Consider the following 22500-nt stretch of genomic DNA (forward strand, 5'->3'; position numbering starts at 1 on the left):
AGTGGCAGGACAGTGCCCAGCCAATTTACATGCCCTTACTTATGTGTCAGGCTCGCGTTGCGGTATATACATTAACGTAAGATAGTTTATTGTGCTTTGTTGAGCACTTTCATTTTCAATTTCGTCCGTCAGGGCCTGACCCTTTCGATTTCGATATGCACGAGTTTATGTGTCAATATGCAATATTAATGATTTTCACTTTCTAGGAAAACAGCCCATGAAACCGGAAGTGGAATACATAAACTGTAACGTGGATAAAACTGACCCAAATTAGTCTAATAATGTTTGCTGTATGTCAGTTTTTCCATAGATATTATTCAAAAACTAAAGGGAATGCGTTTAAGTATTGCAACTTTTATATCGCTTCCAGAATAGATTGAAAAAGGGCGGTGTTTTGAAATCTCTTTATCGGGAATTTCACACTCGGTTTCCGGGAATTTCCCTTGCACTACAGGTACTTAAGTTTAAATATCATTTATGTCTGGTCGCTATAAAACAAGAGAAAAGTTTGGTGGGGTTCATTTGCTTTGGATCTTTCGGAGAGAATACTTGTTTGATATATCGTTTCCTTCGATTGGCGATCAACATGAGACCTCAAGAGAAACAACTCCTCGATAAACGGCTGAAGGATTTCATGGAAGAAGTCATCCCAGTTGAATTATTTCCGTACCTGCCTTGCTTAATTCCTCAAGACAGAGAGGAAATTGAGGCGACACAGACTAACCATGGACCTATTTATGCCACGAGAATTCTCGTCGACCGCTTGAAACGAAGAGATGGAGGGTTTGCAAACTTTGTTCAAGCGTTACGGAAGTGTGGAAGCGCGCACACGGCCTTACTATTGGATCCATATTATATGATTAAGGGTTAGTAGATTCTTTTGTTCTTCTTTTTTGTGTTACAAACGTCTGCTTTCGTCAGTACTGATGGTGGTCGGCAACAGTGAAAGAGAACAATTGTGGTCAAAATCACTTTAGCTTGTCAAAAGCTCACTCATGAATAATAATACATGTACGGCAAAAGTCAGTCGTGAATTCCTCAGGGCACCAAAAATCTTTTAGAAGTAAATAGATTAAGACAGCCAGGGAATTACTTCAAATTAATCAAGATTAATTGTGATTTTTGTGTTTGTCTCCATTCACTTAGGCAGCTCAGTGACAATGATCTACTGCGATGGCGCTCATAATTCTTTAGGACGTTACTTAGTACATTTAGCGCCTTCGGAGATGTCATTCTTGAATTCCAAACTGATTCTTTGCAACAGGTCGTATTGCCACGTTCACATTCAAATTTAGTAACTGTTAGCTACATCGAACTGACTGAATAATGATAGTTAAACGGATCGAAGAGAAAACAGACTACAACTCTTATGTTTTACCGGCCACAAACGAAAACAATTGCGCATAAATACACATGATTTCGCTTGTCTTTGAAACCGCACTTGAAAAAATGATCCCTGGTTGAATTCCACAAATTATGGACTCGCAGGCACGGAAATTTGGAAAGTTGTTGCCAATATCACAAAAATGGGCTCCACTACAACTGCTGTATGTCGGAATCGGCCAGAGGTTATGGACTTCGTACTGACAGAAGGATTCGCAGGATGTTGACGATCTCTTTTTAGCGGCGAAAGGTACATTTGTACAATCTTTTTCACGGGAAATCAGTTTTAAGTTGCTTATCACTGTATCATATCCTTACTTTTTTTAAATCTGGGGTACAATACCTTTGTATTTTCTCTTTCGTTTTTCTTTGACAAAGATGACGGCGCGAACGAAGCAGCCCCCGATACTAATGGGTCTGGACCGGCAGATTACACATTGATTGGCACAGCTATTGGTGAGTACCGTTTGTTTGTCGCTTTAGTCTTACCAATAAAAATAGCATACAGGGGAAAATCGGAGAACCCGGAGAAAAACCTCTCGGAGAAGAGCAAGGGCGCTGTTACACTGGGCAATGATTCGTGCAACCTGTTTCGCAATGGCGTTGCGAGACAAGTTGCACGAAAAATTGCCCAATGTAACACACCTTGCAACAGCCAAAAACGTTGCGAGACCAGTTGCAGAAACCTTTGTGGAATGTAGAATTGAGTTCTACTTTCCGCAACGGTTGCATTTGCGCAGTGTAATATCTGCCAAGCAACTTGTGTCGCAAGGGTTTGCGGCACCAACCAATGAAACTGTTCCTTTAACTTCATGTGATCATCGAAACGAGACAAGTTGATAAGTGGATAACACAACCAGACCAATTTCCCATACGATCACTAACAGCCACATTGTTTTTTCTCAGATCTTGCCATTCCTGGAAACCTCTTGCTTGCAGGAGGAAGTGAAGAGCCAGCGTACGATTGTAGTAGATTTGAAATGAGAGTGGCTGAACGCTACAAAGACCGAAAATCTGAGGACAACAAAAGAATTCGAGAAAAATTTCAAAAGGTATCATTACTGAAACAATGAGAACCTTAAATTACCAATGCGGTCTTGGAGCGTTTGGGATAAACGCATTTCACGTAGCTTCTCATCACCTGTATACAATTAGCACATTGCTGGAAGGGACTGGAAACTTCTCACCGGTTTCCTCTCCATTGCTTTGATACACATCACAATTGTCATTATTCTATAAACCTCAGGTACATAGCATTCTTATTTGTAGTTGGAAATGTCATAGTTGCGTTTCGTCCGTCTGCTTTATTTTTCCTTTCGTTCATACTGTCATCTCTCTTGAAGGATCTGAATTCAAGGGCTGTACTGTTCGTTCCAGCTCGCTTTGTTACATAAATCTATGGTCCGATGGCGAAGAAATAAAGGAATCAGTAATTGAGGATAAAACAACGTGTGTAACTTACATTGAGAACCGTAAAAGCAAAGTTAACAAGACTTCATCTCTTGGCAATATCATTCACTAGCGAGCAGTAGAATACAGCGGACTGCTCTTAAAAAAGAGTGCTTTCTGATTATCATGCTTTTCTTTGTTAGCGTCTTCCCCAAGGCGTAGTGTTTGTTAATACAGAGAAGGGATCCATCATTTCCACCTTCCGGCTGTCAAGTGAGAAGGCTGCCAGTGAATTATGGGAAATGTACACTCAAGGGACGTTCCAGTCGATGCTTCAAGAGGTTTTGATGGAAGACGCGCTGAAAGATGACGCAGAAAAGCCAGAAAAATCACTGGAGTTACAACTAAGCCTGGTTAAAGAGCGTTTTGAAAAAATTCGAAAGAAACTTGCAGGTTTGTAAATCGGATACTTCTCCGAGGATCAGCCTATTCAACTTCGGGGTGTTTGAGAGCTGTACTGTTTTCCATACAGTCTCCCACCATTAATATTCATTGGTGATGTCTTTCCAGGAGCCCATGTCTAAGAGCGTACAGCTTCACGGTATTTGTGGAACGGCGTTTTTACAGACCGCGCTATTTTTAGATTGATTTTCCCGCGAAACCAGGCCCTTCTAGCTAATCACAAGTCTTGCATGAGAAATCATTACCCATAGGATTGAGAATAGGCACTCGCGCAAGCCAAATCTTATTTAATGATAACTCGTCTAAAAATAGCTTGATCTGTAAAGACACCGTTACATAGACTTAGTATTGGAGTTGTAGGCTCCAAGTTATGAGCTCCTCGTCTCTCTCAAAATCTGTACTCCTACACAGGCGTTTGGGCTAGTGTGTATAGAAGTAAAATACAAATGACAGGTGAGTTACCCGGCATTTAGTCAACGGGCCATGAAGAAACCCGATCCCTTTTACCATTGGTAACATTTTTACAGCCATTAGTAATCGAGATTTCAGCGAATATCCTAATCGCCCTGCAGTTTCAGTAGAAAAACCGCTTAAAAACCAAATCCCTTTTTCATTTAAGATAGCACTGACATATTCCAGTGGTGCTGGTGTTCAGACAAGAAGACAATTCTCACATCTCGTTCATGCTCAGTCTTGCTGGAACATAATTTTAACTTTTAAGAACAAAATGGCTTAGAGTCGTGATAACGGATTACTTAAGCTTTGTAATATTTAGAGAAATATTACTAGAACTTTTTGTTGAACGAAAAGTGGCAGCTTATGCCAAAAGTATTGTCAAAAATAGAAGAACAGTGGAAGAACAAAACCCTTTTGATGGGTCTGATATTAAACTCCTTCTTCGTTAGCACCTCAAAACTTGACTCAATAATACAAAAACAGAGTCGTTTTTATCAATACAAGGGCACTGTTTAAGAGAAGAGATGGGACAGAAAAAGTACGGATATAATGTTTACGGATTAATTTCGAGTGTTTTTGTTTGCTTTTGCCATCAGAGATTGAACGTGATCAAGAAAGAGAGAGGTCGCTCTGCTTCCCTGGTGAACAAGGTAAATAAACGCTAAAGCGTGAAAAAAATTGCGGGTGCTCTATTCATTCATTTACTACTACCTAAGCTTCTATCGGACTACTTCATTTGGTAAGCTCTACGCAGTACCTAACTTTATTGTGAAAATGGTATTTGGCATAGAGATGAACTCTTAGTACGTCTCAGATTCTCGAACAGAGCGGGGAAAAGGACATAAAAAGTCCCCTCTCATAGGCTTCCTATTGCCTTTATTTGACACACTTTGTTTCCCTTTATCACAAGTCCACAAGACGTCCTTAAATATCTTGTGTTGTTAATCGGACACTTAAGCAAAGTATAATTCTTCAAGGCATTTACCAAAAAGATTCCACGAGATATTACGCATGCGCACCGTTTGTCCTGCTTCAATTGCACTTGCCATCTTGTTAGCTTGTTTGGAAACTGGAAACTTTTTTTTCTTCTTACTGGTTAGGATGCCTGCCTTGAGATCCGAAGCTCCCGGGTTCAGGACTCGTTCTGACCACTCGTTGAATTTGTTCCTTGTAATCCCTAGTTCAACCTCTCCGCTGCAATTGTAAATAGCCAACTGGTTTGCCTCCGTCCAGTTGGGATTCTTAACAGTTGTTGTTGTTCAGTTCCGTCGTTAGATATGAAAAGCCCTTTGGGAAGTGGTCAATTAAGCATGTAAGTTTTATGGACGCCATCCTTGCGGAACGGTTCCGCTTGACGTACAGTGACCTAGAAAAGGAAAGGAACTTTGTTCAAGTGTCTACCTGTAGTCGTTCTAGTGCTGGAGCACTAATTGGGGACACTGTAAACTGAAATTAACAATTTACGCAAATCAAGTCTGGGAGTCGAACCTGGGCCACACTGGTGGGAGTCGAGTGCTTTCACCACTGTGCCATCCCTGCGCCGTTGGTTTGTTAGGGTTGTGAGACAATCCTGTCAATTGGACCAGCAGTTTTACGTCCGAAACACTATGCCGGACAAATCGGCTGTTATATGTCACCAGAGCTTCAGTGGAGTTGAGAAAAGCAGTGACTGATACAAATGCTTTTCATCTTTTTTTGCAGATAATGGAAGCTTTGCAGACGATGCTGACGAAGTTGACATAGAGATTCCTCCTGGTAAGGGAATTGTCTTCTCTTACAAAAAATGGTTGGAAATTCCAAAGTGATCCGAAATAGAAAAGTCAGAAAATGCAATAGAACTTTTCTTAAAGAGCGTAAAGCTCTTAGCAACCGTCAGATTGGAGTATGAGGACGACTACGCGTACGAGTCAGTTTTCAGTTCTGAGCATGCGCATTTCGAAAATTTTCGTTCTTTAAAATGAACGTACCCAGTACAGAAAACCCTTGCTCGGAGTCGTTCTCGTACTCCAATCTGAAGGTCGCTATTAAGTCTCCGTCAACTTACAAGAACTTTTTATGGCGATTTTTAACGTTCTTTCATAGAGCTAGTGTGGCGGTTAACACGTGCGATGAAGCCCGTATTTCAACGAAGTTTTTTTCTTCTCAACTTCCTCTTTATTCAGCAAGTGAACCATATCATGAATAAAACGTCTTTGAGACTTTGCAGTTTATTTTAAAGCTCAATTCAGTAAATCGCCTTTTCAATGCAATTCAGACAAGTAATTAAGAATCAAAATTAGCTATATCAAAGAATGACGTTTCGACGGCTCCATACCATCATTATCAAATGATATCGCTCCTTTTCATTCTTCATTGATTTTCGAAAACTGTAGATATCTTTTGGGACCACCGTAATTAGTCTTCAGAATTGTGCTTCATATGTAAATAAATGTTTTTTGTATGCGAAAGATTTCATACTTAGATTCTCTCTTACTCCCTGTTTGAAATCTTTAGAAATGAAGAATCAACTTTCATCATTTTTTGCGATTCCCCCTACCGATCGATGATGGAGAGAATAAGATGACTGTATTAAGCTTAAAGATAAATGGATGAGGGAATCCTTTAAAAGTATTATTTTTATCCTTGCTATTATTATTACTTCACTGTTTAGTGTTTCTGGGAACCAAAGCAAACTCTCTTGGTGGGTGTGAGCTTGTGTTGAGAAACTATCAAAAGGAGTTGGCAGAGCCAGCCATCCAAGGCAAAAATACCATCATCTGTGCGCCCACTAACAGCGGAAAAACTTATGTCGCTATTGAGATCGCTAAAAAGCACCTGGATTCGTTCGAGAGAAATGCAGACCAGTCAAACGCATCAGGTAAACCACTTATCATCTTTTTTTTGTCTCTCTAAATCATGTCTTCCCTTGGAATAGTCTTAAAGTTTGACATTGATCCGAAGCCGCAAGATTTTGCTAGTTTTCGAGGGCGTCATCTCGGTTGATCGGGTAAATTCGACTATTTTGAGGGTAACAGTGTTTATCCTTCATCGTACCCCACAAGGGGTGAACTTCTGAATTCCCTGTCACATTGGCCCCTGAGCAGAAACGTTTCGATATCTTGCCCTTGGCGCATGCGTAGGCGGTTTGTTGCACACAGACAAGTCTGAATGGTCCTTGGAGTAAGCAATTCCTCCTTTTTTACGTAATGATCGTCGATAAAGAAAGAGATCTTTTCATAATGCGGATATCATTGTGCGGCCCGAATTTACCAAGGTTGTAATTGTTCGACTAGTTAATTTATCATAATGACCGATTCGAGAAAATCGTCATACCTGTCTTACCACACGTGTTAAATAAACTGAGAAACATCAACGTTAACTCTATTTGATATCAAGAAAGGATAATTTCCAGGGACTGCGGAGGGGGAAAGGCTGGTAGGGCTATAGCCCTCCGACATTTTTGCTTGGGTTGATTTTTCAGTGCTCGAGGTGACATGAATAATGCATGAATTTTACCTCTTGAAAGTACTAACAAAACGCGTCTTCTCTTACATATGCGCTCACGAAGATTTTTAGCCCAACCACTTTAAAATAGTCTTTGCGGTTCTAAATGTTGAGCGGTTTATATCAAAGTGCGAGGGATTTGTTGCAATTAGGGATTACTTCACATACCTAGGCTGAGAGTCAGTCAAAACCCCTTTATTTTGCTCATTTGCTTTTTTATTTTTGTGAGTAGTATAAATGTAAAAGTGTTGTCTAACAGGACAATTAACTCAGCAACTACTTAGGGACGTTTTCTTAATATTAACAATGTGGTTTCCGTACTGCATGATCATGATACACTGAATAAAAACGTCGTTTGCACTCGAACTTGGTATATAACACAACTTTAAGAACAAGTTAGAAAGTTTTCAGGCTGAAATAGCAAAAAAATAAAAATAAAAACGTTTAGCTTCAGAACCAAAGTTATACCTTCTTTTAAAAAAGAGTGTAAGTTAGTGTTCTTAAATTAATTCTGGGTAATCTGAAGGCTCCTACAAAAAGGGTTCTCGTAAAAAAAGGAACACATTCATCGTTGCTTCATTGCCCCCTCCTTGGATTTTCTGGCTGATTGGTTATGCTTGTACCTTGTTTTCAGTAAGTCCGGGGTCTAGTGTTTCTACTTAATTTAATCGCCGTTGTGTTTTGTTTTACCACCCGCCCAAAAATTACAACTGAGTTCATCTTGGTTACTCAGTCTCTTTTAAAATTTATTCTATCCATCAGCAGCAATGAAAGCCAGCAAGGAGCAACCAAGGGTTGTGTTCATTGTCAGCACAGTGAACCTTGTTTTTCAGCAAAAAGAGCGATTTGAAGCTTTCCTAGGAGACAAATACTCAGTGGGAGAAATTTCAGGGTCAAATTGTGCGGAGATCCCGCTCAAATTCCTTCTTCAAAATAACGATGTCGTAGTGATGACCGCTCAAATTCTGGTGAACGCACTGAAAGCTGAAGAAAGAGGGAATCGAGTGGAGCTGAAAGACATCAGTCTGTTGTTATTTGATGAATGCCATCATGCTCACAAAGAGCACCCGTACAACAGTATCATGGAGACGTATTTAGCCTTAAAGTCTCAAGCTGGACATCAGCACCGACTACCACAGGTAGAAAACCAGATATTCATGCAAAATAAGACGTTTTCCAAGCCGCCTGAATTTCGACCTGATCTTTGAATTCCATTCTCCAACTCAGAGGGTTTGCCATCCAGCGCTCCTGATTTTATGGCAGACCTTAAGGAGGCTCCAAATACTTCCTCCTTTTTTCAATAAAATAAACATATTCTGTCCTTAGATACATATCACGACGAAATTTAGTATTAAGTACCCATCGCAGATTTCTCACATTAACTTTTCCTCCAAAATAACGTTACCATGGCAATGATATTAGGCATTTCTTTGACCCTTAAAATCAACATATAGTGCCTTTTTTGAAGAAACAGGACGGTGAAATCTTCTCATTTAGCGTTACCAGATAATGTTAGAAATAATCTCTAAAATATTTAAAAATTCAACAAAATCTGTAGGACAGTTTTTCAGAAAAATAAGAATTTTTTCTAAATTTAAATTGACCTAAGCTAACATGCAAAAAATGAAAAAATTCACAGTCCGGAAGCAGAAATATAAACGAGTAAAGTTGCAAAATCAGGAAAAATGAGGGGGTTACAAGATCGGCATTTACGCATGCGTCACCCGCTCATTCGAGTGCACGCGCGAGTGGAGCTAAAGGCCAACACAAACGGATTTAAGTGACGAATAAACCATTTGTGGAGAATTTTCGTAGTTTTCGTGAATAGGAGATGTCTATTTATATTCACATATATAGGAGTTAGAAGAAAGGTGAGCGAAATTAGCGGTATTTGCTTATTTCTGGTGACCCATTTGAATCACGAGCTGAAGCGAGCAGCTTACGAATTGCACTTGTGGCTAACGCGCGCGCTCATAGCTGAAAAACCCTTTCGAGCCTCCTCCACGATTCAAAATGGGTCACCGGAAAAAGACAAATACTGCTAAACGCTGAATGGGAAGATTACACCGTCCCGTTTTTTCAAAAAACACAATATATCTTGATTTTAAGGCTCAAAGAAGTGCCTGATATCGTTGCCATGGTAACGTTACATTAGAGGAAAATGTGATGTGAGAAATCTATAATGGGTACTTAATACCCTTGCCAAATTTTGTCTTGATATGATTACGCTAACTGTATCTAAAGACAGAATATGTTTATCTGTTTGAAAAAAGGATAAACTATTTCGAGCCTCCTTAAGTTGCAGACTGCCCCTCCATCTGCTCTGGAATTTGATCTTTTTTGTCCTTTTTGGTTCTGTTATGTTGTCAACAAGCTTTTCAATTGAATCAGAAAGGGAATAGAAGAGGGGCCATTAAAACAGAATACTACAGAGTAGAATAAGACAGTGCCGCTATAGAGCGTGCGAACAAGAGTGCCCTCTACTATAAAAGCAAATACTGATTCAAAAAGAGTGTTGTGCCAACCAGAACGACAATTTGTCATCAATCAATCAAAGAAAGAAAGAAGAAAGAAAAAATGCATGAGTTATACTGGCAACGGCCTTGATCGGTCTGTATGGGGATAAACTCTGCCACTGTCTTGCCGTATGGCTCGACAAAAGGAAAGAGCAATGCTAGAAGTATACGCTACGTAAAGTATTTCGTTTGTTGCACGTGAAAAGGGAAATTTTATTCCCGTGTGCACTAAAGTAAATACGAGAGATTTACAGCGGTTTTCAATTGTTTCGTAAAACAAATACCAAAGTAATTACTTCGACCAATCACAGCAAGTGCAAACAGTGCAAGGAACCAATCCAAATTCTTATTAATTTCATGTAACCATGGATAGTGGTCTCTTTACTATCCATGATGTAACTTGCTAAAAAGCGCGGGAAAAATAGTGCGTGCAAGTCGCAATTGGTTTTTGGTTTTCCTTTTCATTGGTTGATAAATTGGCGCGAGATTTTTGAACCAATCACTAAGCGTAGCAATTGCAATCGCGTAATTACTTTCGACAGTCATTTGAAAACTGATCTAAACAGGATATTTAACAATTACTCTACGAGGGCGGGCTGGATATGAAGGGATAGATAAGCGCCATGGTGGTTATAATCATTTTATATCCAGCAAGCCCGAGTAGAATAATTGTTTTATTAAAAACTCCAGGATCAACAACTCTTCCATGTTGATTTTAATTATCTGCCTCGGTCAATTCGGGTCCAAAACGGCTTTTGTCGGCCATTTTTTCTCAGAGCTTCAAGAATGTTTTCAGTTCGTTTTACTGCTGACGCGTTCCTTGACCATATTAGGTACAGCAGGTATATGAACTGATAGGCTGTGTCCGGCGAGCCAATGAAAATGCTGGGAATCTGATATCCGTAGTTCAGTTTTTAATAAGTTTACTTATCTACCGTGTTTCTCGGCAGATTGTCGGGCTGACAGCTTCCCTTGGTACAGGTAAAGCTAAGAGTCGGGAGAAGGCCAAAGAGCATATCATTCTTGTTTCTGCAAACTTGGACGCCGAAGCCATTTCAACGGTGAAGGAAAATCGGGAGGAACTCGAAAAATATGTCAACATCCCTTCGAGAGAAGCACATTTTGTGCCCAAAGATGAGCAGGATCCATTCGAGAAGATCATCTCTAAGGTAATTATTTGTTCGGAATGAGATCAATGGAAGAGCTATGCATCTCAGTTTTAACAGGGGTCGAAAGTTGAGTTGCATGGTATTGCCCGTGAGTTATGGGCAAAATACATGTTTTCTTTCTTCAATGCAAAGAGTTCGAAATTTGGGAAATTGGCAGTTCCCAATTTATAAAAGAGACTTCGAAACCACTTAATTACACTGACATTCCATCTAACCGCTTAATGAAAATGTCGTGCGTAATCATAGGACCAATGATTTATTATTACTACTGAAGGAGATGAAATTTCAGAATGCAAGAAGCATGGATTTTGCATTAACGATTAAAAAATCAGCAGATAGACGTTCTGGGAGCGGAAAGAATTTTAAATGTTCTTACGAAAGGACACAGACAGGACAGACTTTAAATGTCCTTTACGAAAGAACTTTTTGGATTAAGTTTTGTGGATAAAAATTCCAGGCATCTTTTCCTTACTGTTGGTCATGTGTTTCGGAGAACTCTTCTGGACGCTACGGATTTCTTTTATTTGTATGCATCTACCAAGTTGTGTGTGCTCTAAAATAGGTAGAGAAACAGCAAGAAAAAGTTCGAAGCAGTCTTTAAAACTCTGAAATCCTGATATCCTGGTTCATGTGTCGCAAAATTAAATAGTAATTCCAGTTCTTTTCTTGGAAAAGGTCATGGGGAACATTGAGGCTCAGGTAAAGAAGTTTAAACAAAACAGTTGCAAGGCTCCGGTAGATAAGGGGGGTCAGCAGTATCGACAATGGGTGGAGCAACTCTACAAAGATTCAGTGGCAGAAGGGGATAGATACTTAGTGACCTACACAGAACATCTCAGAGAGTACCACGTCGCGTTGACCTTGAATGCAAACACACGTATGAAGAACGCCAGGAAGTACCTCACAAAATACTTTGAAGCTTTAGACACAGACAAGTTTACAGAGACTGACAAGAAACTGAAACAGCTTTTCCACAAGGCAATGAAAGTGCTGGACGAACACATCACAAAATATGGTGAGCCTCAAAATCCGCGATTGCTTAAACTCAAAGAATTGATTATGAAGAACTACACAGATGTCCAAAGCCGACAAGATAAAGAAGAAGATAAATCCAGCAAAAGCAGTGGTAAAGGTAGCGGTAGACATGAGGGAGGGCAAGATGATACTGACGAGAAAATAAAGGAACGTGACGCTGGAAATGAGTTGCTGAAGAACGATGAAAAACAGAAGGAAGAGGGCATTGGCGGTGAAAACGAAGCGAGTGCCGTAGTAAAGGAGACTGAAAGATGCGAATGTGACGTTTCAAAGAACGATACTTCATCAGATAAAGCGGGGAAGACACCTCCTGAAGACGTCAGCGGTCACGCTTCGAAGACACAAGATGGCACGAGCACCGAAGAGGTCAGTCAGACAATTAACGGAGCTGGTGGACTGGAATACGCTGCCAGCGAACAATCGGAAGCTCAAAACGAAGTAGATACTGTGATGGAAGAAGTGAACGAACAAGGATCCGAGACCAACGAGAGCACTTCATCTGACTGTGCAGAAGAGGACAAGGCTCTTGATGAACAGCGAGCCCATCATCCTGAGTGGGAGGGTCCTAAAGGCATTTTATTCACCAGAACTCGCGAGTCTACTGAAGCCTTATTAGACTGGATCAAGGAAACCGAGGAACTAAACGCTGTCCTCAGGCCCGAACATCTTGTTGGTAGCGGAGATGGAAACAGTAAGTCGAGAAGATATTCTTGTAACATTAACTCGCAAAAGACGTACTATTAAAATCGATTTAACTTGTTTATGATACCCAACCTAATCAATTCTCTAGAAATTACACGTGTCTGTAGATATACACAAGCAATTTTATAGCGGTATAAAGCAGGTAAATCAGGAAGAAATACAGCAGTTCTGTACAAACAAAACGATAGGCGCATGACTAAATATTGCGTAGCATAATAATATACATGAAAAAATTACTCGATTCTGATTGGCTGAGAGCAGTGCAGTTCAAGTGTAACACAGTGCAAAAAGTGTAATGTACCATTTCAAAAAGTGTATTATAACGTAGCGTGCGTGCTAGTCCCACACAAATCCAATTTAGCGACTATGATGTATTTCTCTTCATGTAGTAACCCAAGTTATTCTCGCATTTTGATTGGTTCTTGCGTATGATCTCTTAGAGGACGGGTCTTTCTGCACGTACCGGAAAGCATTGTGTTTTTGGTCGCTAAGGATTAGTCTTTATTTGGAGTTGTTTTGTTTTCTGTCTTTTGTTTCTTTTGTTTTACGTAATTTGTGCTCCAGTACCTGCAGAAGCTGCATAGAGGACAGACGCACGATTGACTTCACCATCCGCTCTTATGCGAATAAAGTTTAATTCTTTATTATACAAAACAAATAGATTCCACGTTGCCGTGCGTCTGTTCAGTAATAGATCACAGAAGACGTCAAAATGTGGTCAAAATCTTGTTGTTATCGTTGTTTTTATTACATTTTGTTCAACCTGCCGAAAACAAATGAATTACATGAAAAATCAACAAGACAATTGGAATAGCGCGGAAAATAGTAATCCGAATCTCATTTTTAAAAATACAGCTACACTGAACTGAAAATATTCAAAAACATCAATCACGCATTACTTATAAACTCATCGGTATAACTGTATTTGCAAAAAAAGTGAATTTAGCTTGGTGAGGTGGGAAAAAAACCCTGCACGTTTCCTGGAGTCCGTCATCAGCAACTGCGCTGTGCGTGGCAATGTGAGCTCGGCATCCTTCTCTACAATCCATTTTGACTATGTCTACATTTTCATTGAGTACTTTGACTTTGTTTGCCAACGTTTTCTTTAAATGAAGAAGCGAATCCTTTGTTTTCAAAATTTAGAAAAACCAGATGAATCGTTCTCGGTCGATTGTCGCTCAACGTGCTCAACTCAACTTACTTGTGGTGTGTTTTTAACCAGTCAATAGGATCGTTTGTTTTCCCTAACCTAGTGCTGTGAGAACTTTGTAGTCAATCTCAAATAAAACGTGTTATATCGCCAAATTTATTGTCGCTGTTATAAAAGAATTGGTTCATGCTTTTAGCTGTGCATATATCGAGTTATGGATGCACTTGGGAGTTTGCTAAGCACTCGAGAAGCTAGAGTCGCACTCGGCTATCGCCTCGTGCGACTCTTACGCTTCTCTTCTCTCGTGCTCAGCAACCTCCCGCGTGCACCATTTAACAATAGGCTGAATAGCAACAGAACGGGAACGTCAGTGGCGACGTGGCGCGCACCAAAACTACCAATGAGAATTTAGAATAGAGAAGAAAAGAGTGGAGTCTATTCTATTCTGAATTCTCATTGGTGTTTTTTCTGCGCGCGCCGTCTTCACTGAAATCCCCGCTCCTGCCTCGTTCCCAGACGTCTCTCTTTTTTTCTAGGAACAAGAGCGCGCGCAAAGGACCAAGGGAAGGGGAAAAGGCGAGAGACGGCGTTTCACCTCTCTCCTTTCTCCTTCCCGTGATCCCTGGCATGCTCGTTCCCAGTTTCTCGTGCTTCTAGCTCGCCTGCTTCTGCTTTGCGACTGAAATCGAAGCGCCTGAGGAGGAGGCAGTCTCTGCTTTGTTGCTAAATCAGCCTAATTATCCTGCGAAATCGCGCGGAATATCGCTGTTCACAGAGCCCTCGATATTCGTCGTGCGTACTCAACGTATATTCTGCGATATACGTAATTTTGTGTGTCACGGAGAAAAATGGTAGTTTTTCCAGCTTTTTTTTTTCAGTAAACGTAGAAAATTGTGTTTTGTCATCAGTGTGTTGAATAATAAAACTCGATATATGCACGCTAAGCAGTGAGTCAGTCAATCAAGCACGGGCCCTGGATGGCGCAATTTATGGCGCAGATTTCCCTGATTGCGTGGCCGAACACAATTTCCGCGCGCTCTTGCTAAAAAATAAACATGGCTTCAATACAGCAATCATTTCATTTGCTCAATGCATCCGCTATCTGTACTGTTTTTCCTCATAATTGAACAAAGTGTTTTGATGGTTTTAGTCTTTTATGAGAAATGTATGCAGAAAAGGTAACGATGCAAAGAACTCCGCAATTCGCAGATTTTTCTTTGTTATCGAAAGAACCGTCGAACGAACCCAGTTAAATGCATCGCATGCGCAGTAAGTTAAAAAAATGCCATTGAATGCGGAATAGCTTTCTTGAAGATACGCCGATTTCGCGAGAACCACTCGTTAGAATTTCAGGAAATTTGGTATGAAAATACGTTAGGAAATAAGTGACTGGGGTACTCAAAAAATTTTGAACTTTAACAGACGAAATTATAGATATTCCATTGAACCTTCAACGATGGATAATTAAAGACCTCTCTGTCAAAATTATTATTAAAATAGTGTTTACTTGTGAACATGCAAATTATAAAGAAAATGTGACGACCAGATTTTCTGCAAATCAACATAACCGATTTTAAAGGCCTTTTTATATTTATTCATGTTGCCATGGCAATGGAATATACGTCAGCTTAACTATCAAAAAACCAAAGTTCGTGTTGTTACCATTTTTGGCGACCAAAGGATCAAGGGTTTTAGAGAAAAAGGTAAATGAAACGTGGGTATCAAAAACTGTGTTCAGTCAACTTAACCATCTCAATTTTTTTTTCATGTATATCATTAATAAGTAATCACATGATTTCTACAAAGACTTCAAATTCAACTCGCCCTATGGGCTCTTGCAATTTTGGTCGTCTTTGAAAAAAAATAATCGTGCTTATTTATTCCAAATTGCACTCGCAATCATGTGATTACCCATACAAATTAGATCGACTGTTCTTGACAATTATAATTTAGGCACGAAATAGCCTTTGCGTTGAACCCGGAACGAAAAAACTCGACTGGTTATGGAAACTGAAAATATTTAAGCTTAAATTCCAACCTATGCCCAAGCTCTGTCCACCGGCTCTACCAGCTGAGCTGTCGGGCTCTAAATTTACAAAAAACATTTTAATCCCATCAGATACTGATATTTGAAAATCCCGCGAAATGTGACTTTACACTATCGACGATTTCGATTTGTTATACTTTACTTTCTATATCAGTGATTTTGGTTGATCGTTCATTGTTCAGTGATACGAAGGGCATTCTTAACGAGACGTCTTCATGATTAGTCCCCAAGAAAACACCACAGTGAAGCACTTATCCGATTCAAATATCATTTGCTTTTCAGTCGGGATGACTCAGAAAGAGCAGGAAGAAGTCATCAAGCGATTCAAAACAGGAGAAAAGAACCTTCTCTTGGCGACCAGCGTGGCTGAAGAAGGGTTGGACATCAGTGACTGTAACTATGTCATCCGTTATGACATGATGGGTAATGAGATCTCCTCTGTGCAGTCCAGGGGACGTGTCAGGTAGGTCAGTTATACCGTATACTGCTAATGGTGATAACAAGTTCACTTCTTTGTCAAGGGGTTCATGAATGGCGAAGTCACTACTAAGGGGTCTACCAAATTAACTAAGCACAAATAAATCAAATGCTAAATTTAACTAGGCAAAAGGAAAATCAGACGACCGGGAGTAATTTGGCCTCTTTTAACAAAGTAGAAAATAAAATAAAAAACTTTATAGTTGACTTAAACCCGTGCCCCATTGACAAATTGCAAATTCTTGCGCTATCCTTGTAGTCGTGGTATTACGTACAGTTTTGACTGGTGTATCTCATTTCAAAATATTTTCACCCCTCTTTGAAGAAAGCAGAGAATTATTTTGGAACTGGACTACTCAGCGGAGCACCATTCCATGGTACATTGATTGTTCAATCTGTTCAACAGAGCAAAAGATGGCAAGTACACCGTGTTGGTGGGTCATTCAGGAGCTAAGAAAAGGGATACCGCCAACAACTTTCGAGAAATCTTAATGACCGACGCCCTCAATCTAGTACAGAACATGAAGTCAACGGTGTTCATCAAGACGGTATGTATGCCTGACATAAAACTGTCAATGCTGTGATGCCTTGTAGTTCCCTGTGAAGATCTTATCTCATGAACAAGCCATTGCAAGAGTTTGAGTAACAAATAAGGTGACAAGCTGTGATTTCCTGAAACAACAGAACTTACGAATCAGATGGAAATGTTCAAGAGCTGCTTCAAGTTGCTTGTTTGTGAGCCTAAGATATTATAGGTCGTATTCTTGTGCAAGACAGTTCCTCAATCTCGTTTCCTTGAGTTATTTGTATTTTTCACTGTTCCAGGTCAAGGAGGTTCAACGAAAGATTATCCAGGATCGCTCTCTCAAGAAGCTGGTGCGTGCCAGTCAGAAGGCAGTATTTTTACCAGATGACGTGAACTTCCTCTGTCGAAAGTGTGCAGAGTTTGTATGCCAGGCACACGATGTCCGTCGCATTAAAAAAAGTTACTATGTTATCACAAACCGTGACTGTCGTGACAATAAGGTAAAGTAGCTATAGCCAACTCTCAAAGACTGCTTAACACTTTAACAATGTTTTAAAGATTTGCCAACTAAAGTAAGTTGTAAGAAAAATGTACTCTGTGATGAAGTCTTTATATTTAAATACGTATCATGTTCATGAGGAGAACACTGTAAAAAGGTCGATGTGGTCTCAGCACCAGAAAAGGGCATATGTCGTTGGTCGTAGATTAGAATAATCAATACTAAATACACGAGTACTAGTTGGAAAAAGCACTCCAGTGAGGTCGTTGCCAGGTGGTTTTATCCATAGGGTTCATTAATTGAAAATTGCATTTCAGGTCATCTTTTAAAATTCGTCGCATCTGAAATGTCTTTTTGTACCTTTATTGCAAAGGTGGACATTAGAGAACATCCTAATCCGAAGTCAATCGATGGTATCGAAATGAATAAGAGGATTTTCTGCAAGAAATGCCATGAAGACTGGGGGGTCACTGCTCTCATTTGTTCCTTTGAATGGCTGTGCATCAAGATCAACAGCTTTGTAGTGGAGTTCCCGAAAGATGACAAAGGTGATTGTCGCCGGAGGATCTTCAAAAAGTGGAAAGATCTGCCGTTTGCTATTCAAGAAGCTGAGCTGGAAGAGGTTCTACAGCTAGGTGCCGACAACTCGGAGACAAAAGACTTATTGGACCTGGACTTATGAAGACAAGGCGCAAAATCTCTCTTGACATTAAATAAAATATCCTCACAGGCCGTTATAAATTAAACATACTTTAGCTGACTGGGAAGAGTATGCCATTGAGACCATAAAACACTTTCTCGTGATGTCTGTTACCACCGAACCATAACGAATCAATTTAAAAATGGATGCATCGTGGTGATAAAGGGTTCGATTCTAGCTAATTGAATTAGTCCTGACAGATTAAAAGGCTAGTTTCTCTCGCCTTGAATGTTTCACGTCGGTACATTGCTTTGAACACCTCTAACATATTTTAGACCTTTGAGTTACTAGCTTTATACTGAGGCCATTTTACGATTTTTAGTCTGTGAGGATGAGAAATTTGGTTCCCCCAGTATTAAAACAAACGGTTTCATTTCATATGTCGACAGGATAGATATAGGTGTATACTTAGTAGATGCTAGCAATAAAGTTTTCTCTTAACTTCAAAGACACGCGTGCTTCTGGTATTTTCCATGTTTCCTGAGCAATGAAGTTAACTTGATACAGGCTACTTTTAAAAGCGTCACAAAGTGTCCCCTTACCTGTCTGCTCAACCTTTATATCGCTATTTTCAGAATGCAAGCAATAAATATCACTAACGAGTCCTTTTAATTTTGCTCTCGAAGTAAACACTAGTTCACCTCGATTCAACTCTAACCAAAATTCGTGGTGCATCCTACAATATGGAAGGAGCTTTTAAGGATGGGCGTTGTGCACCAAACATGATATGCACCCGAAAAGCCTTTACCCTGGCTCATCCAGCTTAAATTCAAGGAAAGGAAACGAATTTGAAGGACAGTGAGACCTAAAACTACGAGCGGCATTTACGATTTATCAACAGACGTTTTTGAAACCCAGACTGAATATTGTGTCCTGTAGATGGCCTCTTACAGTATAACCTATCAAGGAATTTTTCCTGCTAGGTCCTGTGTCTTAACCTATAGCTTAGGAATTAATTATTACGATCAAGAACTCCTTCTTTTGACATTTCCAATAAATCAGTATGACAAAAATAGTACAAAACCGTTGCTGAATTTATCTGTTCTTAAATCCGTTGCTTGCCGTTTCGCCTTCGGCTTTTTGCATAAGTAGTTCTTGGTATAAAGACAGCGGTATCCTGTAAAAGTGTACAAGTTCCAATTTTGACTTTATCCTCTTCTCCGCAACTGCCGCTTATCTTTTTTCAAAGGATTCCGAATGTCCTCTATCCAGCGAAAATAAGGTGCTACGCGCGTGAAAAAATTATAACGACCCTTGACCCCACATCCATCGCCCCAGCTCACAAGTCCGGCGACAGTCCAACGATATTTTCTTGATCGGGAATCGTAGCGTTCACGCAGAAACGGTCCGCCGCCATCTCCCCAACACGAATGTTTGCCAGGCTTGTCACCACCTCCGGCGCAAAACATAACAGTGCTGTTAAATGCCTCTTTGGTGCTATTTTTGCAAACCTTATTTGGTGAGATTGCTAATGCTATGTGAACAGTAATCTCACTTCGACCTTTCTTTCGGCTCTGTTTAGACTTCTTGTCTTTTTTTGAATTCTTTTGTTTTTCTCCCCATCCAGCGACAAAACCATGTTTCCCTGGTACGGCCAAGTCCTCATTCATTTCCGGCAAACATACCAGGCTGACGTACTTTCCAAGCTTTACTGTTCTGTCCAGCTTTACAAGGGCTATATCATTTTCGTGACTTTGACGTTCATAGTTGTCGTGAATAAAGATTTTTGACGCTTCGATGATTTGTTCAGGACTTGTCTTTCTGTCTCCCAGATGATGCCCACCTGCTTTGATAGTGTACCTGTGAATAATCAAGAACAATAGTCATCAACCACTGGTGAAATAGGCAAACCTGGCAATTCATCTTTACACTGGCCGCGTTCTATTAGAAGACTTCTTACTCGTACAAACGCCCATTAACTGTGTAGCCCAGATTGTTCACTCAAAAGCCGGATAATTTCATCCTTTGGATAATTAAGTCACTATCCAAAAGTTTCAATCCAATCTGTGCAAAGAGAGATTTTAGTAGTTGCTTACGTCACCTTGAATATGCACACTCTAAGCACAGGCTTAGCTAAAGGGCTTGTACAGAGACTTAAGCCAAATTTAACGTGAAGCTGGCTGTTATGCGGCCTGGAGTCTTGTTGAAAAAAGAGCAATTTTTGAGGTACATACCACCTGAAGTGAAGTTGGGTGAAGTTTTATTTTATGAAGGAAGCACGTAATTGCCATAGGATGATGGACTTGTAGCCCTCAATAAGACTGGACCAGACCACAACACCGGGAACTCCGTGCCCTGCTTTTACTTCCGAAAGAGTTTTTTTTTAACAAAGGTTTTTACTTGAGTTTTCTGCTCTCACCAATTTAATGACCTGCTGCATAGTAGATCGGGTTCGACTCAGAGAAAGCAAAAAACTTCCAACGATAATTTCATGGCGGTATACTAGGGCCTTTGCTTTTCTTACTTGATATTAATGATCTACCTAACTTCTCTGAGTTTTTAACTTTCAGGATTTTTGCTGACGATACAAATCTGTTTGCCTCAGTTCGCGATTTGATAACTCTTGAAATATTAATAACCTCTAAATTAGCAAAGTCAAGGAATGGTGCGATCTTAACAAACTTTCTATAAATTACACCAACACCAATTATATGACTATCAAATCATCAAGGAGAACATGTGGAAGAATACAAATAAAATCACAAAACATGGATGGTTCGTGCCACCGGGTGTTATGATCGATAACTCATTAAGTTGGAAATGTCACATCTCTTGAGTATCTCGCGCAATACTGGCATTGTTTCAAAATTAAGGCATTACCTTTCTATTTATGAACTCAAACAAATCTATTGTTGCAATAGCTTAGGGCAGGGCTTATAAAACGCACCTACAAAAATTCCACACCAAACAAAATACAGTCCTACGATTAATGTTTTTTGCAACTACATATGGACTCTTCACAGAAACTGCGCTCTCCCTTATCTAAATCTTCTGGACATTCTAACAGTAAATAACGTTTACCGTTTCCACACTCTAAAATTTACTCATTTGTGGCGTAAAGGGCTTCTGCCTAACGTGTTTGATAATCTTTTTAAATATGCCAGCAGCCGGCATACATACTTCATACAAGATATGGATCTAAGCAAGCCGCGTCCTCGAACCAACATGGGCAAACAATTAATGTTCTCGTTTCAGGTAATAGATCTCTGGCGCGATATTCTTCATCAGGTGAAAGACCTCAATACATCTTCCTTTCCTAAAGAAATCAAACGCTATTTTCTGTCAGAACAATTCTCGAAAGTAACCTGAATAGACATTTTATTATTAACTAGAACTCAATAATGCTATAGTTCTTCTCCCCTTGTCTCTCTCCTTTTTATTAAAACGAACTTAAAAGAGCCTTAGGGGCTAACTCACTCACGGTTCCTTTAGCCTCTAGGCTGCAAATAATTAATTACTATTCCTTGTTATCCTATTGTAAAATTGTGATGTATATAACATTTTTAAGTGTGAGTCAATAAAGATTATTAATGTTCTTTTTGTTGGAGGTTGATTGGAAAACGAAGAACGTATTGCAAGGTGGCAAAATTCGTAAACAACATACCTGGACGCTGGACGAACGATTGGTCTCCATGTTTTGGAATAAAAACAATGAGCTGCAGTGATGACCCATTCCTTATGAATCAGCGCTCCGTTACACACAAGTGAACCTTATAACAAAAAGAAAAAAACATACTATTAATTTAAACAAACCGTGTTATCTCTCTTGCAATTACTTGGAAAGAAAGAGACAAAGCCAGCTAAACGGTTGGGTATCACTTGGCGCGCCCATGGGCCATGGATGGTATATAGGCTCCATGACAATAGCTATTGGCAAGAAGCCGCTTCTTCTATTCAATTGTTTATATATCCAGATTTCTCAACATGTAAAATGTGCGTCGAACTCAGAAGATTCCAGGAATTAGCATTTACTGAAACGGTAAAAGTTATTGTAGACAACTGTAGATAACAGGCAAGTAAACAGCCACAATGAAACAATTTTCCTTGGTTTTTGGCAAGACGAGAATTTCAGCCTCACGTTGGTCGTTTGGCCGTAAAGCCAATGACGCAGCACCACCGTGGAGAGATATCGCAGAATCGATCTACTGTAAATGTGGGGCTGTGTCGGTGGGTGTCTGTTTGAAGCACGGCAGTTCCGTTGAAGTTTGGTTATATCAATCGAGTTGATAAAAGAGATTCGACTACCCTAGGGATATTATCAGCTGATTCCAATCGGTATGACCAAATATCCAGGCCGTGGCGCAGGTAAAAGTGTGCTTATCAGGCCTTAGGTGCGATCACTGCGCCGTGTATTTCCAAACTGGACTCACACAACTCTTGTCGAATATCCTCTTACCGTCCCAGTAAATATTGATTTGCCAGGGCCACACGCCACTTGTTGCCTTGTTGCCACGCACATTTCGTGATCTTGGTTTGGTTACACTAATACCGCATTCTGTAGGACCT

General features: G+C 40.0%; 2 protein-coding genes across 4 annotated transcripts in view; one reads left to right on the top strand and one right to left on the bottom strand.

Moving 5' to 3' along the window:
- Positions 1-27: 27 nt before the first annotated feature.
- Positions 28-18442, top strand: LOC138023362 (ATP-dependent RNA helicase DHX58-like). Of its 2 annotated transcripts, none has more exons than XM_068870375.1 (14): positions 28-866; positions 1762-1839; positions 2290-2435; positions 2976-3225; positions 4287-4340; positions 5392-5445; positions 6341-6547; positions 7936-8312; positions 10640-10858; positions 11534-12584; positions 16075-16255; positions 16676-16817; positions 17095-17295; positions 17668-18442. In XM_068870375.1, exons 1-14 carry the CDS (start codon positions 587-589, stop codon positions 17974-17976), a joined length of 3549 nt encoding a protein of 1182 aa, XP_068726476.1. In that variant the 5' UTR covers positions 28-586; the 3' UTR covers positions 17977-18442. The 2 variants fall into 2 exon arrangements, with proteins under 2 accessions (XP_068726476.1, XP_068726482.1); XM_068870381.1 differs by having other exon boundaries at positions 457-866; positions 7939-8312.
- The window catches only part of LOC138023374 (uncharacterized), a 14794-nt gene continuing 10285 nt past the window's right edge, over positions 17992-22500 (bottom strand). For both annotated transcript variants that reach the window (XM_068870388.1, XM_068870384.1), the window contains exons 7-9: positions 22391-22498; positions 21599-21704; positions 17992-19794 (exon numbers count right to left, since the gene is read on the bottom strand). In XM_068870388.1, coding sequence (XP_068726489.1) covers positions 19143-19794; positions 21599-21704; positions 22391-22498 — 866 coding nt within the window. In that variant the 3' untranslated portion in view covers positions 17992-19142. The remainder of the gene's footprint in view (positions 19795-21598; positions 21705-22390; positions 22499-22500) is intronic.

Source organism: Montipora capricornis, chromosome 2 (genome assembly GCF_036669925.1).
Source record: "Montipora capricornis isolate CH-2021 chromosome 2, ASM3666992v2, whole genome shotgun sequence".
Taxonomy (NCBI): Eukaryota; Metazoa; Cnidaria; class Anthozoa; order Scleractinia; family Acroporidae; genus Montipora; species Montipora capricornis.

Coding starts and splice junctions, on each gene's coding strand:
- LOC138023362 (XM_068870375.1), top strand. CDS start 587: ATGAGACCTCAAGAGAAACAACTCCTCGATAAACGGCTGAAGGATTTC. Junction 2,436..2,975: donor TTCGAGAAAAATTTCAAAAG/GTATCATTACTG, acceptor TTTCTTTGTTAG/CGTCTTCCCCAAGGCGTAGT. Junction 8,313..10,639: donor ATCAGCACCGACTACCACAG/GTAGAAAACCAG, acceptor GTTTCTCGGCAG/ATTGTCGGGCTGACAGCTTC.